The 20,144-nt window shown below is 36.4% G+C and overlaps 1 protein-coding gene across 2 annotated transcripts in view; it reads right to left on the minus strand.

Moving 5' to 3' along the window:
• Nucleotides 1-4,247: 4,247 nt before the first annotated feature.
• Nucleotides 4,248-20,144, minus strand: part of LOC149085709 (E3 ubiquitin-protein ligase SH3RF3-like) — a 57,894-nt gene continuing 41,997 nt past the window's right edge. For both annotated transcript variants that reach the window (XM_089232092.1, XM_089232094.1), the window contains exons 12-15: nucleotides 18,121-18,522; nucleotides 16,676-16,833; nucleotides 8,116-8,256; nucleotides 4,248-6,664 (exon numbers count right to left, since the gene is read on the minus strand). In XM_089232092.1, the coding sequence (XP_089088218.1) occupies nucleotides 6,496-6,664; nucleotides 8,116-8,256; nucleotides 16,676-16,833; nucleotides 18,121-18,522 (870 nt within the window). In that variant the 3' untranslated portion in view covers nucleotides 4,248-6,495. The remainder of the gene's footprint in view (nucleotides 6,665-8,115; nucleotides 8,257-16,675; nucleotides 16,834-18,120; nucleotides 18,523-20,144) is intronic.

Below are 20,144 nucleotides of genomic sequence, written 5' to 3' on the forward strand. Positions count from 1 at the left end.
AACAACCTAATAGCATCGACGTGTAATATGCTACCTTTTACCAGACCCAATTTTTGAAAAAAAAAAAAATTGTCTTATGTGCTGCGAATATGGTATACATATCTAAAAAAACCAGTGTTACAAATTACAACACTTCGTGTGATAACAGAATCAGATTGCGGCAAAATCTACACATAAAAATGGTACAACAGACTTTGGAAATAAAAAATATGTTTAAAAAACAATAAATAAATAAAACGAGGTGGGTAACGAAAGATCTTTCATTCTGAAAATACAAACGAAATTGCGAACACAGTGAAGTCTCAACAAATTAGAAGTCTACTGCTTAATTTTAAATGGTTAGCATTACAAACTTGAATTTTATACACATAATGGTCGATTGGTCGGAAAAGGGACCAATGTACACATCAAACTTGTGTTTCCAATGCATTATGTAGGGTTCAAACTCAGACCTGTTGAAGTTGGTAGACTGCACCTTTGACTATCACTCCTGCCAACTTGGAAGATTGAGAATTTGGGAGCTTTTGCAGACACATATTTCATACAAAGAGAAGTATAAAAAGGATTTTTCAAAAACAAAGTAGGGATTTTTCCACTTTGGAAAAAAACATGACATAGTGCCAGCCATCACCAATTAGCATGAAAGTGGCAAATTATCACCAATAAAACATTGCTACCGGACAAATGTGAAGTTTTGGAGGCCCCTAGTGTTTTTTGGGGCAGAGGTATACACGAGGGGGGGGGGGGAACATGCGTGAGCCTGTATTTGAAAAAATACAAAAGACAGCCAGTTTTGGGGGTCCTGGGCACGCCGTCATTTGTCCATGCAAGAAAATGTGTTGATGTATGGTCCTGATGTATAGTTTTCCGAGATACAGAGAGGCCATCATACCAATTTAACTTCAAAGACGGTAGCTATTAGGCAAATTTCATCTTTCCCCCCAACAAACTGAAGCATTTCTATGTTGTTTGCCACTATGACAACAATTTACTCGTGATGTCATTTTTTGCTGGGGGGGGGGGGGGCACAGGCGATAAACTTTTCCCAAGTTTACTTTTGATAATTGTTACCTTTTTACTATTTGATAATAGTTTCCCATCTCAAAATTATGTAGGGATTTTAGGATTGTTAGGGATTTTTTGCAATTATGGTTAAAATTCAGGGGATTTGGCAGCTACGCAAACAGGACATTGGTGAACGAATTGTTCAACTTTCCAGACTAGTCAAACTTGCATTCGACCAGTTTAGTAATATGTACCTTGTTTGTGCTGTCAACATGGCCCAGTTTTACTATCTACTACTAGTCAACCATACATGCACCTCATATACATTCCTCTGCTGCATGTCAGAATGCATGTTCAGAGTTGTGTGTCTCCTAATGTTGTTGAGAATTGTGCTTGTTTCATGTTCTTGTTGGTGCAGACACCTTTCCAGTGCCGTCTTAATGCATGGGCCCACCCAGGCACGGCTCAGGGGCCTCAGAAAAACGAGTAGTAGTTAAATTTTTCAAGAATTTTCCAGGAAGGGCCTCAGGAAAATCACTTCGCCCTGCGGACAATGATGCTCTTAAGACGGCCATGCACCTTTCTTCCATATTTTGGTGCGAAGATGTAAGTGGTTGAATTTCCATGTTCAGTTTAAAGGTCTGCCTGCTCTCTGCAGAGAGTTGTACTGGAAATCGACAAGCAGACACTTCAGCTACCAGACACTACTACTACAAACACACATGCTCCAATGACGAACTGCTAACAAATAGTGGATCATGCTGAGAAAAGATTGTGTTGGTATCTCTGGCAGTATAAAATGCATGTGACACTTCATCTAGAATCACTCGGGGCCTGGAGCTATCCCATAGCTGCCAACTTAGGAGAGCGGGAGTTGGGGAGGTTTTCACACAGATCCAAAGTCTGCACAAAAATAAATAGAAAAGGGATTTTTCATTAATAAAAGTATGAAAATTGTAGAGATTTTTCTCCTTTGCAAAAATGTGATATCATGCGAACTTGACATGGTCAAAACAGATATGAAATATCTAGTTAATTTCGGATGTTGAAAACCTGAATTGGGGCTGGCTGTGTGTGTGTTTGGCAGAATTTTGTCTTTGTGCCCTCCGAAAATGAAATATTTTTTTGTAATTTGACACAATGGGGACAATTTATATTATCCTTGTGATGTCATTTTGGGGATTAAGGAAAGGAATTGCCTTTTTTTTAATTGACTGGCAATAATTTTTCCCCCTAAATATAAGGATTTTCTACAATCATGGTCAAAATTTGGGAGACATCTGAATTTTTTTGGGAGTCCAGGAGATGGAGTAGAAATCCGAGAGACTTGGAAAGCTATGCTATCAGCACCCAGCACGGATTACACCTAGCTATAATTAACCAGAGCAGACAGACTCATCAAACTGAATGTTGGCAGGATACTCCTACAACTGACAGACACCTGAAACAATAAGTCAGCGGGCCGAGTCCTCTACAGCAAGAATTTGCCACACTGGAGGTTTACCACACAACTGCCAGCAACTACACGTTCATGGCTAGTGAATAGCTGGTTATATCAATGAGATAATTTTTTTTTTCGTTATTACAGAGAAAAAAATTACAATATTTGACAGGGAGAGCACACAGGGTCAACACCTTCTATAGCAGAAAGCCTCTGCACGAAGCTCGCGAAGTTACTGAAGTCGTCCATTCCACCTAGTCATTGTATATACTGCAAAAAATATATAAAGATTTTGCATATGTCGGACAGTTATATCCAATGGCTACAGGTGAAATGGACGACTTCAGTGACGTCAAAGCTTCGCACTGAGGCTTTCTGATAGGTGTTGGCAGGATCCACTAGGGTCAGTGAATATGACATTTCTACGAGATTCATGTCAGTATGTAAATAATGTTCTAAAAAAATTGAGGCATTGCAATATTTTCTCACAAGCAATGAATAAAGATATATAGAAAAAAATGAGAGCCATGGATGTAAAAAATAGAACATTTAAGTCAATACAAATATAAAAAACCTTATTATGCAAATAACACTGGGGAATAGGGATGGATCAATAAATTAAAAAAAAACATTTCGTATAAATCAACACAAAACTGTACAAAAATTTACACCGAAAAACAATCAGCAAAAGAAATAAATTACACGTTCGGAACTCAAAACATGACAAACTTAAGATCTTCAATAGTTTCATAAACAATATTTCAATGGGATTTTTCACATACATACACAGAAAAAACCTATATCGGTTAGTCAAAATACCAAAAAAACTATGTCGCAAAAATAATTAACATGATCAAAAGTGGATAAATAGAAATAGTATGAGAAAGAATTGCAAGACTATAAATCATCATTGCATGCGTGCTCAACCTTTTGGAGAGTGTGGATCATTTCAGTGATTTTGAAACCTGTTGCGGGTCAATTCAGTGATTTTTGGGAACTTTTCACAGGTCACTAGTGATTTAGGAACCTGTCGTGGGCCAAGTGATTTGGCCTACCTGTAACAGGCTACTCAAATAAATTTGTACCCTGTTGTGAGCAAATCAAATAAAATTTTTTGTGACTTTGATCGTGTTTCTTATATTTTATATTGCGTAGGGAAAACTCTAGAACTGTAAGCTCATAGCGGAAGGGTCCTACAGTTTAATCACCAGCACTTAAAGAAAATGATGCTCATCAATCAATTAGTGTGAACAATAATTTAGTTAATTTTACGAAAATTAAGTTTGACACCATGGGTTGAGCATGTATGCATTGATAGCGTCGAACAGAAATAATAATGCTGTGAATTATAACCACAACATGACATATAAATTTAGGTGATTTAAGATTTCCATCATTGAATATACTATAACATCCTCATTATTAGAGACATGGGAATCAAGAAATGATGATGAAACCTCTTCCTGTGGAAATTCTGGCATTTTTAGTAATACCTACCACAGATAATATTCTTCCCATCTTGGTTTCAGTGAGATTACAATGCAACGACAATCCATGATGTCTATCGAACCATGCAAGCAAGGGTGCTCAATTTTTTATCGATTGTGGGTTACGTAAGTCAATGTTCTGCCACTGCTGGTCCACAGACCCGTGCCAGTCCACAAAACATTGTGACAAATTCATGTAACCACTAAGTAATTTTAAACTTATTGCGTATTATACCGTCCGTCATTATTACATATTATCCGTCATCGGATCTGCAAATTATTTCTCCCATTTATTTATTATTTTTTTTTTTTTTGCGTCCACAGATTTTCCTTTTATTTACCTATTTTTTGCTGATTCACAAATTATTTCTGCTATTTACGGTATCTATTTTATGATACATAAATTAGCGCAGCTTGACCAAATTGGTCCTTGCACCACAAAAGCCAAAATCAAATCAAATGATAGATAAAACAGATGTTATATTAAGTCATTATATCGGAAGAAAAACATATAGCAGTCATTATATAAAAAAATTTGGGACTTTTCCTACCAGTCATTGTAATAGAATGGTCACTATAATGTGAGATCACTTATAATGAGCATCAACTGTATGAAATTTCTACAGCAGAGCTTACAGAACTATTATTTATCTATCCAATTTACTTGATTTTCCTTGAGCCATGGTTGAATTCCTGCAAAGCACACACAGAGCCCAAGTTGAGAACTGCTGTGTTCTTGAAAATGAGTTCTCCAGACTATTTGATAAACTCAATGAATGCTCCGAAATGTGTGTGAGCAGAGAAGAGCCCAATGGTCGAAGACTGACATCAAATAACTAGATTTATTCCAGATATTTTTTTTTACACACCTCCAAACTGGAAATATTTCTGTACAGAAAGCGTATTTCCTCAGCATGACAGATTCAAACATTAGTAATTGGGGGACAAATTTCAGCCAGTGAGCAGGATAGCATATAAATGAAGATCGGATCAAATCGAATATATCAATTTTTTGCCTGTCGGCCCTTGACATAAATGGGAAAATACAGCGTTGCGGAACAATTTTAGGTTCTGGTGTCACAGGGAGTTTTCTCTAATAGGGTTGTTAATAAATGGGTAGCTTAACTCTGGAGGTCATGAATTCTAAAACAAGTGACATGTTTGAAAAAAAGTAAAAATTTTAAAATAAAATTGAATATCCCTACTTAGATTAAGACAACCATAATCCTTTTTATGGACAGTGCATTATTTAGTATTGGTAGTTTTTTCTCTTGTAATGTATGTTTTTATATTGGGTTGTTGTATTTTGGTTATATTTGACATCCATATTTGTTATGGGCATCTTTTTCATCCACCTCGCTGGGCAATTCGCCTGTTGTGGCTTTTGTGTTTGTAAAAGCCCTAGAATTCTGAGTCCACTTTTTTAGAAATCAATTTCTATCTTAATATGAAAGAGGTCTCATCACCTTATTTATTGAACCATGTATATACCTTGAAGTAAAACTGAAGTGTATATATTACAGTAAATTGGATAATCTGGTTATTATGCATTATATATATATAACTGATTTATCGCATTCACCATAGCATATATATATGGTACAGAATTTTGTTGTTTCAGCACTTACGGATATTTTCTAGCGTAAAAAAACATTAATCTGATTAAAGATAAAAATCACAGTCGAAAATTAAAAAATGTAGTTCATTCTAGTAAAATTTTCAAATGAAACAAGATTGCAAGCACGAATGTACACAACCACACAACACGTACAAAAAATTATTAAGTACTCGGCTGCATATTAATCAATAAAAAAAATAAGTACGCAAATAATAAGTCTCATACCAATCTATCGTATCCATAACTACAAAGTTAAAAATTATTTATATTCTGTTTGCTAAAATGTTGATTTTTTTTTAATGAGGTCATGATCTTCCCGAAAATATGATGAAAATATGAATGTCACGCACAAAAAAAAAATCAAACAGGTATTTTAATAGATAGAATTAATTGAAGAAAAATCATGTTTGAGAGTACTCGACCTAATAAAACAAAGCAACAGAAACAAAAAAAAAATTATTTCAACTAAATCAAGGCAATGTTCCGATAAGAACGATATAATTACACACCCTTTGATAAAAAGCTGTACAGTATTTTCTTACATTTCAAACCATGAATTCCCTTCGACAATAACGCGACAATAATCCTTTAAAAATGTCGATGGAAAAGGGCAGTGCAAATAAACAATCGAGAAGAAAAAAAATTGCTTTGATCATCTCGCCTACCATTCACACAAATAAATACAAACCCACTTATGCGCATACAACACTCACTCACACAAGCATACACAGATCTCCACCTCAGTAAAAATGAGGCTACATCAACTTGTATTTATGCCTAACGTGCACAACAAACTCATGTGCACAAGATTCGAGAGAACAATTTTTTTTTCAAAATAAACACACGATGCAGCACTCTATGAGAGACAGCACCAAACAGGCACACACACATATACATACAACACACACACGCACATATCAAGAGATACAGAAAACAGAATCTGGTCAGAAACCCTCTACAAAACTAGAGGGGAAAAGGCCCGTTTTCCCAGTCCTTTGCAATGTTCCCTTGTACCAGCCATCGTCCCTCTTCTTGTGAACGTACACCACATCGCCCACTTTCAGTTCCAGTTCATAGTCACTGTTGGGTGGGTAAGGCACTATACATCGAAACCTATGCAAGGTAGAAAGAAGAAACGGTACACATTCATTAATAGCAAGTTTATAATTTTAAAAAATTACTTGTCCAAACAAAGCCTTGTCATCGCATGCAGACCTGCACCCTCAGAAGGTAAAAGTTCTGAAACTTTCTTAAGAAAATCTATTAATATATACTTAAAAATCTGGCAAACGTACCTTTTGAAAGTTTAAAATTTTTATGAGCGAAATAAGAATACATAAGATGAACATATTACCTATATTTTACAAAACATCACCACATTTTTTGTTATCATTTGGTGTCTGATTATTCAAAAGAAACTCCAGCTTTTTCAAAGCTTCCATGAATTTTGAATATTTACTGGATGTTTTTGTTATGTTAACTGTTTTTTTTCTTTTTTCGTAAAACACATTATAATTGACCGAGATTTGTAGAAGTCGTCAATATCCCAACAAACAAAATTAAGAATTTTGCCCACAACTGGCAATGCTCCATATTTTGTGGTGTATATATCCCGATTTTTTGTAACTTCGCAATGAAATATGGTCTGCATAATAACACATAGAAAAAATATTGTGATTGAATCACATTCCCACCTGTTTTATAATTAAACATGTTTATATAAAAGGTTCCAACATAAATGGGTCACCATGTTTGTTTAATTTAGCTAGTATTGATATAGCTAGTATTGACCACCTTCCATACAGGCTACGATGCCGGGAATTATCTAGGAAGTTCGATGTCACAAGAGCTTTATTCATGTAATAGGGACGGGGGACACTTTCTAAAATAAAAACAGTAGCGGCAAAAACTGAAAACTCAATATTTCTTTTCTTTGTTTTTTCATGTTTTATTCTTTTTAACTAGATGTTATAGATGTTTCTTATAAAAAATTAAATTTTCATCATGTTTTTTTTGCTAATAACACGCTAAGTTTTCAACCAATTTTTACAAAGCACTGGACAGTAAGAGTTAAGTATTATGTTTACATACCCGAAATTACAAGCTATTGCATCACAAATTGTTAGCTCATCTGCTTAAAACTGGAAGATAGTCATAATAAAATAGCTCCTCAGTTTATTAGTGCAGAGTATATCAAATTTTTACCCATACTCCCTTTATACTGATTATTACTGTATGCAAAACATTTACATTACGAGATTGTTCATTACTGGAAAGAATGACAAAAAAACCAAAACTATGTCCCGTTTGTCATCTTGTAACCTTGTCCTGGCGGAGACAAGATTACTTTTCTTTCCGAGTTCACCTCAGCATAATATCCAGAAAATAAAATGTTTCCTTGAAACCAAAACTATGTTTACAAAGTCGAATGTGCTAACAAAGAAATAATACTGTGTTAATCACTTGAACCTAGTGAGTAATTGGGGTGGGGGGGAGAGAAAGAGAACAGAACTTATGCTTCAATATTCGATAAGAAATTGAAACTTTTTATGGAGAGTGCATACCTTTCTCGAACAAGTGGTGCTGGTTGTTTGGGCCGAGATGATGATCTTGGAAGTTCGTTGTTGCCACAACTGTCAAAAGAAGAAGTCTTCTTGTGACTAACACCTTGGCTTCCTAGAGCTTCACTGGGACATGAGGTTGATCTAATAACAAAAATTTATGAGAATAAAAAAAGAAATATAATAACAAAGAACTTAGTTTCCTACAATAAAAGAATGATAGAACTTTGATTAACAGGAGTAGGTCCAGAGTCACTGGGCATCAAAAAACTTGGTGAATTCATTCAATAGAATGTGTAATTGAGAGAGATACAATGATAATTAATAGAGATGATCGTCAAAAAGTAAAACAAAAAAAATCAGCCTGCCAATCTAAGGTTGATTGTTCGAAATGAACTGTTGGAACAATCAAAAACTTTCTCAATGTATTCTAATACTTTTTTTCACCACAAAAGATATGCTAAATAACAACCTAATTTTATACCACTTAAAATTTGTTTCGAAATATTAATATATTAAAATTAAGAAATATCAATTTCAATATTTAAATTTTTTGGTATGCATCAAGATTTTATTCCATAGTGAATACAAACGCCTATTCTCAGTTTAACCATTTAAAGAGGCCAATGTTTCCATAAATAGAACAGTTTTTATTTACAAAAATATCAGACAAAAATTGATTCAAACATTTCTGGTTTTTTAAGACAAGAGTTCAAAGTATTTTTTGAAGTAAATTTGGAAATTTCAGGTTGATATAAACATTTTTGACAGAATTTTGAAATTTGATATTTTTGGGGCATTTTTCCCCCATTTCGATTAAAATTTATGAAAATTTCAATTTTGAAGTAAATTGAAAATTATTTTGTCCGTTTCTACCACTTAACACTAGAAAGATGGACGGGGGTCATTATAACCGTGCACGCTGTTTAAGCTTGCATATCTCTGCTAAAAATAAACCGAACCACCTGAAATTTCTTGACTTTTCCTGAATTAGCATGTTCTTATTGTATACCGAAGTTTTTTTCGTTATCTTTTTTAACAACGAAGATACGAGCGGATAATACCTAGAAAGACGGAAGGGGCTCATTTTGACCCTTCCTTATATCCTAGCACATTATGCGGTAAATACTACTGTCATCGTCACAACTGATTTTTAAGTAGGTTATAATCCTTCAGAAAGTCTTTTTTTGCATTTGACCTTCCGCGTGGCCCTTCTTTTCCTCCCATTCTTATCTGCAAGTGCCCGTCACAGGTGTAATTTTTTCTTTTTGTCAAACATTCTTTCCATATTATCCGATAAATTGTTTGTCCTGGGACGTAGAAAGTTTGAGTGAACGTGACCATTTCAACCAGTTTAGAAATGGCGAGAAAACGTATATTTACTGAAGAAGAAATACTCCAGGAGTTGCAAAGATTAGATGAGAGAAACTCTAGATGCAGTGATGATGAAAGTGCAGAAGAGCATAAGACCTACCCTATGCTGAACTGTGGAGAAGCAAATAGCGATTCTGATGACGAAGATTTAAATCAAAATAAAATTATTTCTCCAATGGTGCATCCAATTGGTACAAAATAGAACACCATTGAGAAATAAGAAATGTAAAATCGTGAGAAATGATACCTTGTTGAAAAAAAGACCTCAGAAACAGTCGCCTATAATACAGAAACTAAATATGGAGTCGACATAGTGGATTAAATGCTGCAATTATACACGACCAAGACTGGAAGTCGTCGCTGGACAATGCATGTATTTTCTAACATTTTGGATATGTCAGCGATAAATGCTTGGATTTTGTACAAACAAGTCACAAGAAAAAAATCACTCAGAGAACTTACATATTGCAGTTATGTGAAGAACTCCATGCAGAGTATTTCAACTTGAAAACTACAATTCAAAATGTGATAAGATGCAAAACACCTATTGATGGAGACAAAAAACGACAGAAATGCCAAGTGAGAAGGAACTGCACACTCAATAAAACACTTCAATCTTGTACGGAATGCAAAAGACCAGTGTGCAGCAAATGTGCATCGAGAGAGGTGATTTTTACAGAATGCTTTGAGTGTTGGATAAAAACAAAATATATTAACAGGCCAGTGGTTTTACCCTTTGTTTTTTGTGTTATAACTCTATTTATGTTTTAAAAATGATATGCCGTGATTTGAAACATTAAGGTATTCGAAAATTGCAAAAAACTATGGGGAGTCATTTTGACCCCATCTCCTCTTTCTAGCTATACTCTCGCGATCCATCTTTCTAGTGTTAATATATTAATCAAAGTAAATCAATTAGTTTGTGTATACTGTTAAACATTAAAGAGCTATGCGCATTCAAAAATGAATGTTCCATGTATGGAACATTTGCCTTTCAAGAGAGCAGCATTCTAGGGATATCTAATGTGCAGTGAACTGCTTCAATTTTCGCATTGGAACCCCAGGGTGTTGTCATCGTTAAACATGTGTATAGGGGCTAATTCTGGGTAATATGACACAGAGGAATGTGTTTTCTGGGGTGGATTGTTTATATTGGGTGAGCACGTTTTTATTCTTAGAAATGTATGTTTTAGCGACTAATCAAACCGAGTTCGACAATCTTAGATAGTCTTGTTGTGTTCAGATGAGTGTAACCATAACAAGAAGATATCTCAAATTAGAAAAGCTGTAAGATATTTAGAAACTTTCAGATTCTGAATTAGAGGACACAGTTATATGCCAATTATGTGCTAATAAAAATGGCATATATTAGGTTTAAGCCTATACCAGCTTAAACCTACCTACTAAAGTTTGGTGTTGACACAATTCAGTCAAATTCATAGTGCCCCCCATCTATTTCTGATTCAGTCAGATCATTTCTGTGTCTGATACATGCAGAAAGAAAAGATAAACTCCTAGAATGTATCCAGACTGTTCAGTTTGATGCAAAGAGTCTTGCACTGAAAGAATGTGTGCTCTGAGAACGTAGGCTCTTTTTATTTAATGCATTTTCTATTGATTAAGCCTTTCATTTTACATGAAATGGTTCAAAAAATTTCAAAAAGAGAAATGGAGGTACATCTAGAAAAAGATTCCAAGTTGGACATGAGTTATTGTGGTGCGAGTGCTAGTAATTCTGTGACAATTGACACTAGAATTAGGCTCACAATACAGCGTTTTTTTGTTACCATGTGCAGCCACAACCAAAAAACAAAAGTCCATTAGTCAAATCTGTATTTGTTAGCTGAAGCAGAAAAATCACAAAAGAAATATTTGTATGCTGAGATTGTTAGCTGAGGTATCACTATATAGGGGCTTGATAATTGAGATTCCATTGTATTGCAACACATTCTGTACGATTGAGTTCAACTTCAACAGAGAACTACAGGTGCATCAGTAAAAATGTACTTATTGTGAATCAAACTGATAAATGATATACACTGCTCAAAACAATTAGGGGAGCACATGGTTTTAACAAAATTACGCAAAGATGTATACCGATAAGTAACATAAAATGAATCATCCATAATTTAAAGCCTAGCAGGAAACAGAAGAAGAAAACTTCATATGCAAATCAAAGTTCATGAGTCAAAAACCAGAAAAAGGAGATAAGGGCAGAAATCGGGATGTTGCAGAAACGTCTGTTTTACTGCCGTAACTGTGAAATTCGATTGCGCAGTATTTTTTTTTGAGACAAGGTGACTTGAGGATGTCTCAACAACATGATTTACTGGAATCCATGGCATGGCGTGTTATAGGCAGACTGGAATCCGAGCAAACACAACGTAGTGTCGCGGACGCTGTTGGAGTCGCCAGAAGTGTTGTTGCAAGGCTGTGGAATCGATTCCAAGAAACAGGAAATGTTAGACGTCGACCAGGGCAAGGTCGGCCACGCGCCACTACAGCAACTGATGACCGGTATGTACCGATGACCCCACGCCACCGTGCGGCCCGAAGAAGATGGGCTGCTGAACATTGAGATTGGGAGCAACATGATTGGAGCCAAGTGCTGTTTACAGACGAGTCCTGATTCAGTCTGGAGAGTGACACCCGACGTGTAATGGTATGGAGGGACAGGGGCACTCGAAATAACCTCGCATTCGTTCGTGAAAGGTCACAATACAGACGAGCTGGTTGGATGGTATGGGGTGGAATCAGCATAGGCGGACGTACGGACCTGCATATCATTTGGAATGGCACTTTGACGGCCCGAAGGTATGCAGACGAGATACTGCGACCTCATGTCATCCCTTACGCTGGAGCCATTGGAGATTCCTTTGTTTTCCAGGATGATAATGCCCGACCGCATAGAGCTCGTCTGGTGGAGAACATGCTTGAAGCTGAAACAATACAGCGTATGGAATGGCCAGCGTGCTCTCCTGACCTGAATCCAATCGAGCATGTTTGGGACATGCTCGGAAGATGCATTGCTGTGCGACCAAGGCCGCCTGTTACTGTCCGAGACTTGCAGATTGCACTTCTTGAGGAGTGGAACAGTATTCCCCAAAGTCTGATCGATAACCTCATCGCATCCATGGCAAACAGGTGTGCAGCAGTCTTAGCTGTTCGAGGAGACCACATGCCCTATTAAAACTCATGCATCATGTCTAAACAGTACTTTTTTTTATCGTTTACATGTAACCAAATTGTTGCCCTAAATCATCTTTTCATGTTTTTTCCATATTTTCAAAGAATTAAAGCTTAATTCCGAATTTTTTTTACGTCTTTTTTATGCATTGCGCATTGATACGCGTGTACTATCCATTGTATGCCAATACGTGGCTGTCTCGCACGGGTTTCTTCACTTTTTTGCTTGCTCCCCTAATTGTTTTGAGCAGTGTACATTGAACAGATAAAAGTGTCATCGCAGTTGAATAATGAGATTTCAATATTAACCTTCCATCAGGTTCAATATGAATCGTAACCCAATTCTGCCAGGTGGATTGGAAAAGAACTAAACTGTTTGAGTAAATTGAAATTTGCATCACAAAATATGCAGCCATGATTGAAAATATATAACTAAATTAGGCTACAGTGTATTGCATGCCATAAACAGGGAAAAATTCAGATGAAAAGTAGTTCAGGGTTTCATCTTCCCACAGATTATACGTGCCTGATGAAAGGTTAATACTAGTTTACTAAGGCATTGCCAATAAATGTCAACAAATCAATGTGAGATGACAAACGCATATCAAATTATAATATTGTGTGTGGGCGTTAAATGTTAAAAATTATACATGCAATAGCTTATACAGGGTTCTCAGCAAAATCTGCTTGATCATTTCCCTGACCACATTCAAAAATTTCCCTGACCAAATGTGCGTGCACGGTCACGTGCATATATAATTCTAAACTATCTAATATCACTCTAAATCAGTGATTCCCAACGTGGGTGATGGAATGTTCCAGGAGGGGGGGGGGTAGAAGCTACGGGTATGACATAGGATCCTATGGGTTAGATTGAGGGTGGGGGCAATGGGAGAAAAAAATTTCTGAAGGGGGATGATGGAACAAAAAAGGTTGGGAAACTGCTCTAAATTATAGTTGCCCCCGCATTCTGGGGTTGAGGAAAATACGGTACAGGGAATCTGCAAATAACCGAAACCATAGTTATTTTTTGTTTATTGAACATCATGAGAAGAGCAGGGTGACGCAAGTGTATAAGGGAATGTAAAAGAGGGTGCAGTGATTGATTGTTGATGTTTTCTGAAAAAATATTGATTTCTGTTTGCCGTTTCTTCTTCATATCATCAAGTATGTTGGGGTATGTTGACAGGACTTCCTCTACCAATTTTTCTACATGTGAAGAACGTACCATAGAGGGATCTATATCAGGAAAATAATCTGGTGGTGAGCCACAGCAGCAATTGGCTTACTTTCGCCAAGCATAGTCAATATATCTAATTTTTTTGTAAACTTTTCATTTTTTTTTTGTATTTTTAGAACATTATCAGTGGCACTAGACAAATGAGTCATCCTAAACACGCACAACTCAAATTTTGTAAACAAAACACGTAAATGACGATTGCAGAAAAAAAAATCCAATGAAGGAAAACAACCACAAATACAGGAACCACGAATACTGGGTGGGGCGACTGTATATCATTCCGCAGTAATATACCATTGAAAAGCACATTACAGACAGAATGCTAATATTTTTCCACCACCACTCGTTACAAAATCAAACTGTGTATTGCAATGTTTTCATTGCATTAAGGGTTTTTGTATGCGTCGCTGCAAATGACCACGCAAAGACACATTGACAATGAACGAATCATATATTAGGTTTTCTAACAAAGAATACTGAACTGAAAAGTTAATCACCTTCACAAGTCGGGAATTCGAAGGGGTCAAGATAAGTCCACAAACATTCAGTCCTCTTCACAGGTAGTAACGAGTCTGAAGGGCCTGGTTGATAATGAAGAAACCATAGAATCCGATTAGCAGCAATGAGCAGTCAACGGCGATGAGTCCGGCGGAAGCGACGAGCCTGTAGGTCTGGTCGGCGGCGACGAGGTCGTAGGGCCCGATAGGCGGCGACGAATGGTCGGTACAAAGATTATAGAATTCAGTCGGCAACGAGTCCATGGGATCTCAGTTGACGAAGGTGAGAGATCGACGGCGAGTCCATGGGATCCCAGTCTACGAAGATGAGTGATCGATGACAAATCCATGGGATCCCAGTCGACGAAGATGAGTGATCAACGACAAGTCCATGGGTCCCAGTCGGTGGCAATGAACGACCGACGACGAGTCCGTAGGCTCCCAATATTGGATTTAGTCCATCTGATGATGACGAAGCAAGAGCATTCAAGAACGGTAAGTTAGTCCAGCTTAGCAGATCGAGAGGAGTTTATCTGACAACTCAGCATAGGCAACATCTGGTGAAGGTGACCCTCAGTGAAAAGGGGGAAGTTCAATCCATTATTTTTCAGAGACCTGAGCAATGATTTGGCAGATCGCTTCCAAAGACGGAGAACTCTTAGCACACCAGCAGTGCTCACGCGCTAACAAATCACAAAAAGCAGCAAGTAAGAAGAAGCTACGCCTTCTTATACAAGTTAAAGTGCTCTAAGTGCCACCTAGGCTTATTTGCATACCTGGAAGAAATTCTCTACGCACTAGTGCAGTGACGTAGCCAAAAAATGTACGTCTACATGAGAAAGATGACGTCACTCCCTGGGAGAAGTACTATCTAGGATCATTGTGCGATCTCGGATCGGAGATAGTCACAGTATATGATTTTGCGCACAACACATTCAACGTTATTCATTGCCTTGGAAATTTCACACAGACATAATTGAATTCAAATCATTCTTTAACATATAAAGGTTAGACAGAATTATAATGTGAACATTTCTCCACCCCTTTCCCTTTTTCTACTTGCAAAGTCTTTGATATCTCCTGAATTTTTTTTTTTTTTTTTTGGAACATCATTGGATTTTTTTTGGAGTTTTTCTTTCATACTTTCCAAAAAAAACCATCTTAGATTTTTTTTTTTTCCCAAAATCTTTTGAAAATATTTAGAGATATTTTCTCCCATCAACTACTTGTGACGATCGAACTGAAGGCATCTTTATACCCATATTCTATGGGGCTCTAGATTAAACCACCAAAGAATGGCTCTAGGCTACCTATGAGCACTGAATCAGGGGTGAAAGAATGAATGAGGTGAAGAAGAAAAATTACAAAAATTGCAAAAAAAAGTTTTTATACACAAATTTCAAACTAAAGATTTTTTAGAACTTTAGCGCTTGTGTGAAAGGGCATGCAGATCATGACCTGCATCCGCTCTGTGTGAGAGGGGCCTAAAGGTTCTATACCCACAGGCTGGAAAAAAAAAAACAAGAGGATAAAATGTTTTTCAGAAAAGATAGAAAGGAAGTTAAGAGCTGGTATTGGCTTTGTTTTCAACAATGGAAAAAAAAAGGGGGGGGGGGTCTCTCCACTTTAGATCCCTTCATATATTTACTCAGAGGGCAGATTGTTCCTTGGCTACCATTGTTTTCCAGTATGTAAAATCTCACCCTTCAAATGATAAGAAATTTCTCTCAGTAGGGGATCTGGAGGAAAATGCTGATAAGGATTTTTTTCCTCTTTCTGGAGATCTGAAAAATAATCTTCCATGGAAAAAGTGAAGGTAAACTACTTGAATGTAAATTTATCCTCTTTGATTTTTTCCCCTTCAGATTTTCCATAACTTTTCCCAAGAATTTAGAATTTCCTTGACTTTTGATGAATATTTCATATTTTCCCTGACTGTTTTCTGATTCCCTGATTCTCCATGACTTTCCAGGTCGCTGGGAACTGTTATAATGTTCTCGCTTAGAGTGTTTTAACACTTAGTAAGACTAATTTCTCTAGTCCCAATTGCTACAAATACTTATCAAGATTTCCCGTTTACAACATTTTTTCATGGTTGTTTTTTGAAACATTATAAGCAGGATCTACTTTGTATAGAAAGTACAAGAATGATAATAAATTGGTAATTGATCTGAAACCATTAAGTCTAATAAGCAGCTTATCAAATGACTCATATAGGAAAAAAAGATTGATTATAATGCAGTGAATGAATGTAAAAGATAAATACCTTATATGCACAGTAGCCAGCGACTGTCCCCCTCCACCTGAAGAGTCTACAAACGTGGGGTTGTCGCATGAAAAGTCTGAAGGTGGCGGTGATTTGGATTTACGTTTTGTGAGCCTCTTCATCAAGCTGACGATTTCTTTCTCTTTTTTCTCTTTGTGCTAAAATGAGCCACAGGTTCATTTCTGTATGAAATTAACAGCAATAATCTTTACAAATCAAAATACAGTGGAACCCTAGTTAGTGAGTTTTGTCTTTTCATTGCATCTTTACAATTTAATGACAGTTTATTTTGTGTCATTTGGGAGACAGTTTACTTTGTGTCATTTGGGAGGGAAAAACACAGGCAACAGACTTATTCTGGGTAAATTCTTACAGAATAATGTCCCCCCCCCCCAAACGTATGGAGTACAAATTAGAGAACCTTCCAGGACATCTGGTTGATTTGGCAGCAGTGAGATACTGATAAGCTCTTAGCAGAGCCTGTTTCTCACATGGGCAAATGAGGCGCACACCCTGGGCTCACAAATTTTCAGGGCTCCCAAAATTAGCTGTATTGTATACGTATTAACTGGGAAGCAGATTAACCCTGTTTATCTAACCGTAAAATTTTTATGTCCAGCTCTTCCCTATCCATGTTGTTCATGGTTTTTTTTCATTGGTCATGTAAAATAATGATGAAAACAAAATTTCGCAGAACTGCTGGATTTCTTCATTATTTTACAAAACACTCGTTTTCCCGAATTCTCAGAGCTGAACTCCCATGTGATTGAAAGGGAAGGGATCCATCCATTTCAATGCTGGATCCCCAGCATTGAAATGGATACCCCCAAATATACACACACATAAAAACCAGACATTGTCCTAGAGTACTTGAAAATTTACAGTCAATTAAAGGAAATACCGAGAAGTTAGTCCGAATGTATTACTTATTTTGAAATTGAAAGATGAGGCACAAGAATGGTGTTACTTCGAATGCGGTCACGTGACTGCATGGCTCATTGCTTGGACCAGAGCTATTTCTTGTTTGTGTCATAGTGCATTTTATAATTGTGCAGAATGGCTGACAGGAAAGGGATAACTGTTTCTACTCCCGGCAGTTGAATGATGTCTTTTGATTACCCGTGTTCACCCTCCTTACCATTAGCTTAAATAATCAAGGTTCTATGGAATTTTAGGAATGGCTCACATGCTCCCCTCCTCCTGTATATGCTTCTATCTCAGAGAAGATTATACACACACATACGGGCCGTGAAAAATTCATACTTGCACAGGGAATGAACGTATGAGAAACAAACCATGGCTCTTTGGTGAGCATTCAAGCCATATAATCATAATTTTTGTATTCATGTATGAAAGGCTTCTCAGTGTGATAAAACAACAAAAATATTTTGGACCAAACAGCAAAAAACCTATATAATCATAATTTGGAAACTTTAAAATTTTACCTTTTCAATTCTCGTTTGAGACAATGGATTCATGCCTGGCGAAGATGATGTTGACGAGGAACAAGAGCCAGTAGCAGTTGAGGGACCAGCAGTAACAACAAACGGATTCGTACTGGATGACATATGAGCATTTGGCATCACGAGAGGGGTTGAAGGTTGTGAAACACAGTATCTTGTCAGGCTGTCTGGGTGGCTCCCGCTGCCAACCATGGGATTGCCACCACTGCCGTTAGACGATGGCTGATAAGAAAGCATACGTGTGGGAGATGAACTAGTAGTACTCGCTGGAAATTCTGTGACTAATGGAGATGCTGTAGGAACCGGACCAAAATCAGAAGTGGTCCAAGGAGAGAGATTCGGGGATCTTGGCTGGTTACAAGACAAGCTTTTTGAAACCACCATCTGAAATGAATGTTAATTACATATGGTATAAAACAGTTATTGCAAAGATAATGTAATCAAACACAAATCCTCATGCAGCGAGTCATCAAATGAGCTGCATGGTCTTGAAAAATAATTTTTCAACGAGAAAGATGCAAAAACACAATAGTGAAATCAATCTCTTTTCAGTGATTTGCTAAAAACTAGTGGTGCAGTTTTGGTAATCTAAGTCCTGCTCTTGAATTTATTATCTTCAGGATAAAGACACTTTGGAATTAGGGAGCACGTTCATGATATTTAAACCGTGGTTTCCAGGTTCTTCGTTGAAACACTATTAATTCTGCCCTCTAATCAATTTCATGGCAAGTAGTGACATTAAAGAACTCAACATTTTAGCTGCAATTACAAGCCAACTTGACTAATTTGAACTTGGTTAATTCAATTTTTGGATAATTGGAATTTTAGGAATTTTTTACACCAATACAAGCCTCAACAGGCAAAATGTCCAACGAGTGGTTGAGAAAAAGATGCTCATAACAAATATGGATGTCATAATACATTTATTTCTAAAATACAGCAACCAACTCCCAATTAAAAATGCAATTATAAAAACTATTTATAAACGCTAAAATATTTTACAATGCCCATAAAATGTATTTATGGTTGTCTTCCACTAGAAATACAAAATATACCTACACACGCGCGGCATTTAAAAAAGCATTATTCAAATTATTAATTTCAATAGACGATGTAGACTCTTATTTTGACCTTTAGGAGAAGCAATAAAATTTATTCAATTTAGCTTTGCCACTTTAATTATGTATATTTTTTAATTAAAAAAATTGTTCTTGTTTGTGTTTATCGATGTATGTGCGAGTTTCATTTTTTTTTCACATATTTTTTATCTAATGTTTTTGTTTTTCTGTTGTGTATGTTTTTTCGTTCTTGATTTTTTATCTTTCATGTATTTTTTTTTATTTGACAGTGATAATTTTGTCTCTTTTATGTTGTATATGTCTCTTTTTCTGAATACAAATACAAATAAGTAACAAGGCAAAATGCCCAACGAGGTGGCTGAGAAAAAGATGCCCATAAAAGAATGGATGTCATATATTTCCAAAATACAGCAACCCGATTAAAAATGTTTCTATTCATGTCGTATATGCTTTATATATTTTATTCATTAATTATCATGTAAATTTTCAATCATCCGTACAGGTATCACAGCCTCTGGATGATTAGTTTAAAAAAAAACAAAACAAAACATATCTAAATCTCTGTATGTTGGAAATGAATAAATTTGATTTGATTATTTTAAGTATGGATCCCAAAGCAGAATGTGCCGAAATCTGTGACGTATGTCACAGAACAATTACCACTACTGTAGAACAATTTGGAAGAATTTCAAGGAAAAAGTGCAAAAAACACTATTACATGTATGGATATTTTTACCACAGAACATTTCCATTCAGCCGAGGGCTCGTCGCAGAACAGTGCTGAACATTCTGCTTTGGGAAATATGGATAGCTTCTCGATTTACCCCAACACGTTTATTGTATTTCTTTTTAAACGTGTCAATTGTGTTACAATTTACTACCTCCGGGGGTAAGCTATTCCATTTATTAACAACCCTATTGGAGAAA

The sequence above is a fragment of the Pholcus phalangioides genome, unplaced genomic scaffold (assembly GCF_987345545.1).
Source record: "Pholcus phalangioides strain wild (caught in Gottingen) unplaced genomic scaffold, Ppha-v1.0 ptg000005l_1, whole genome shotgun sequence".
Classification (NCBI taxonomy): Eukaryota; Metazoa; Arthropoda; class Arachnida; order Araneae; family Pholcidae; genus Pholcus; species Pholcus phalangioides.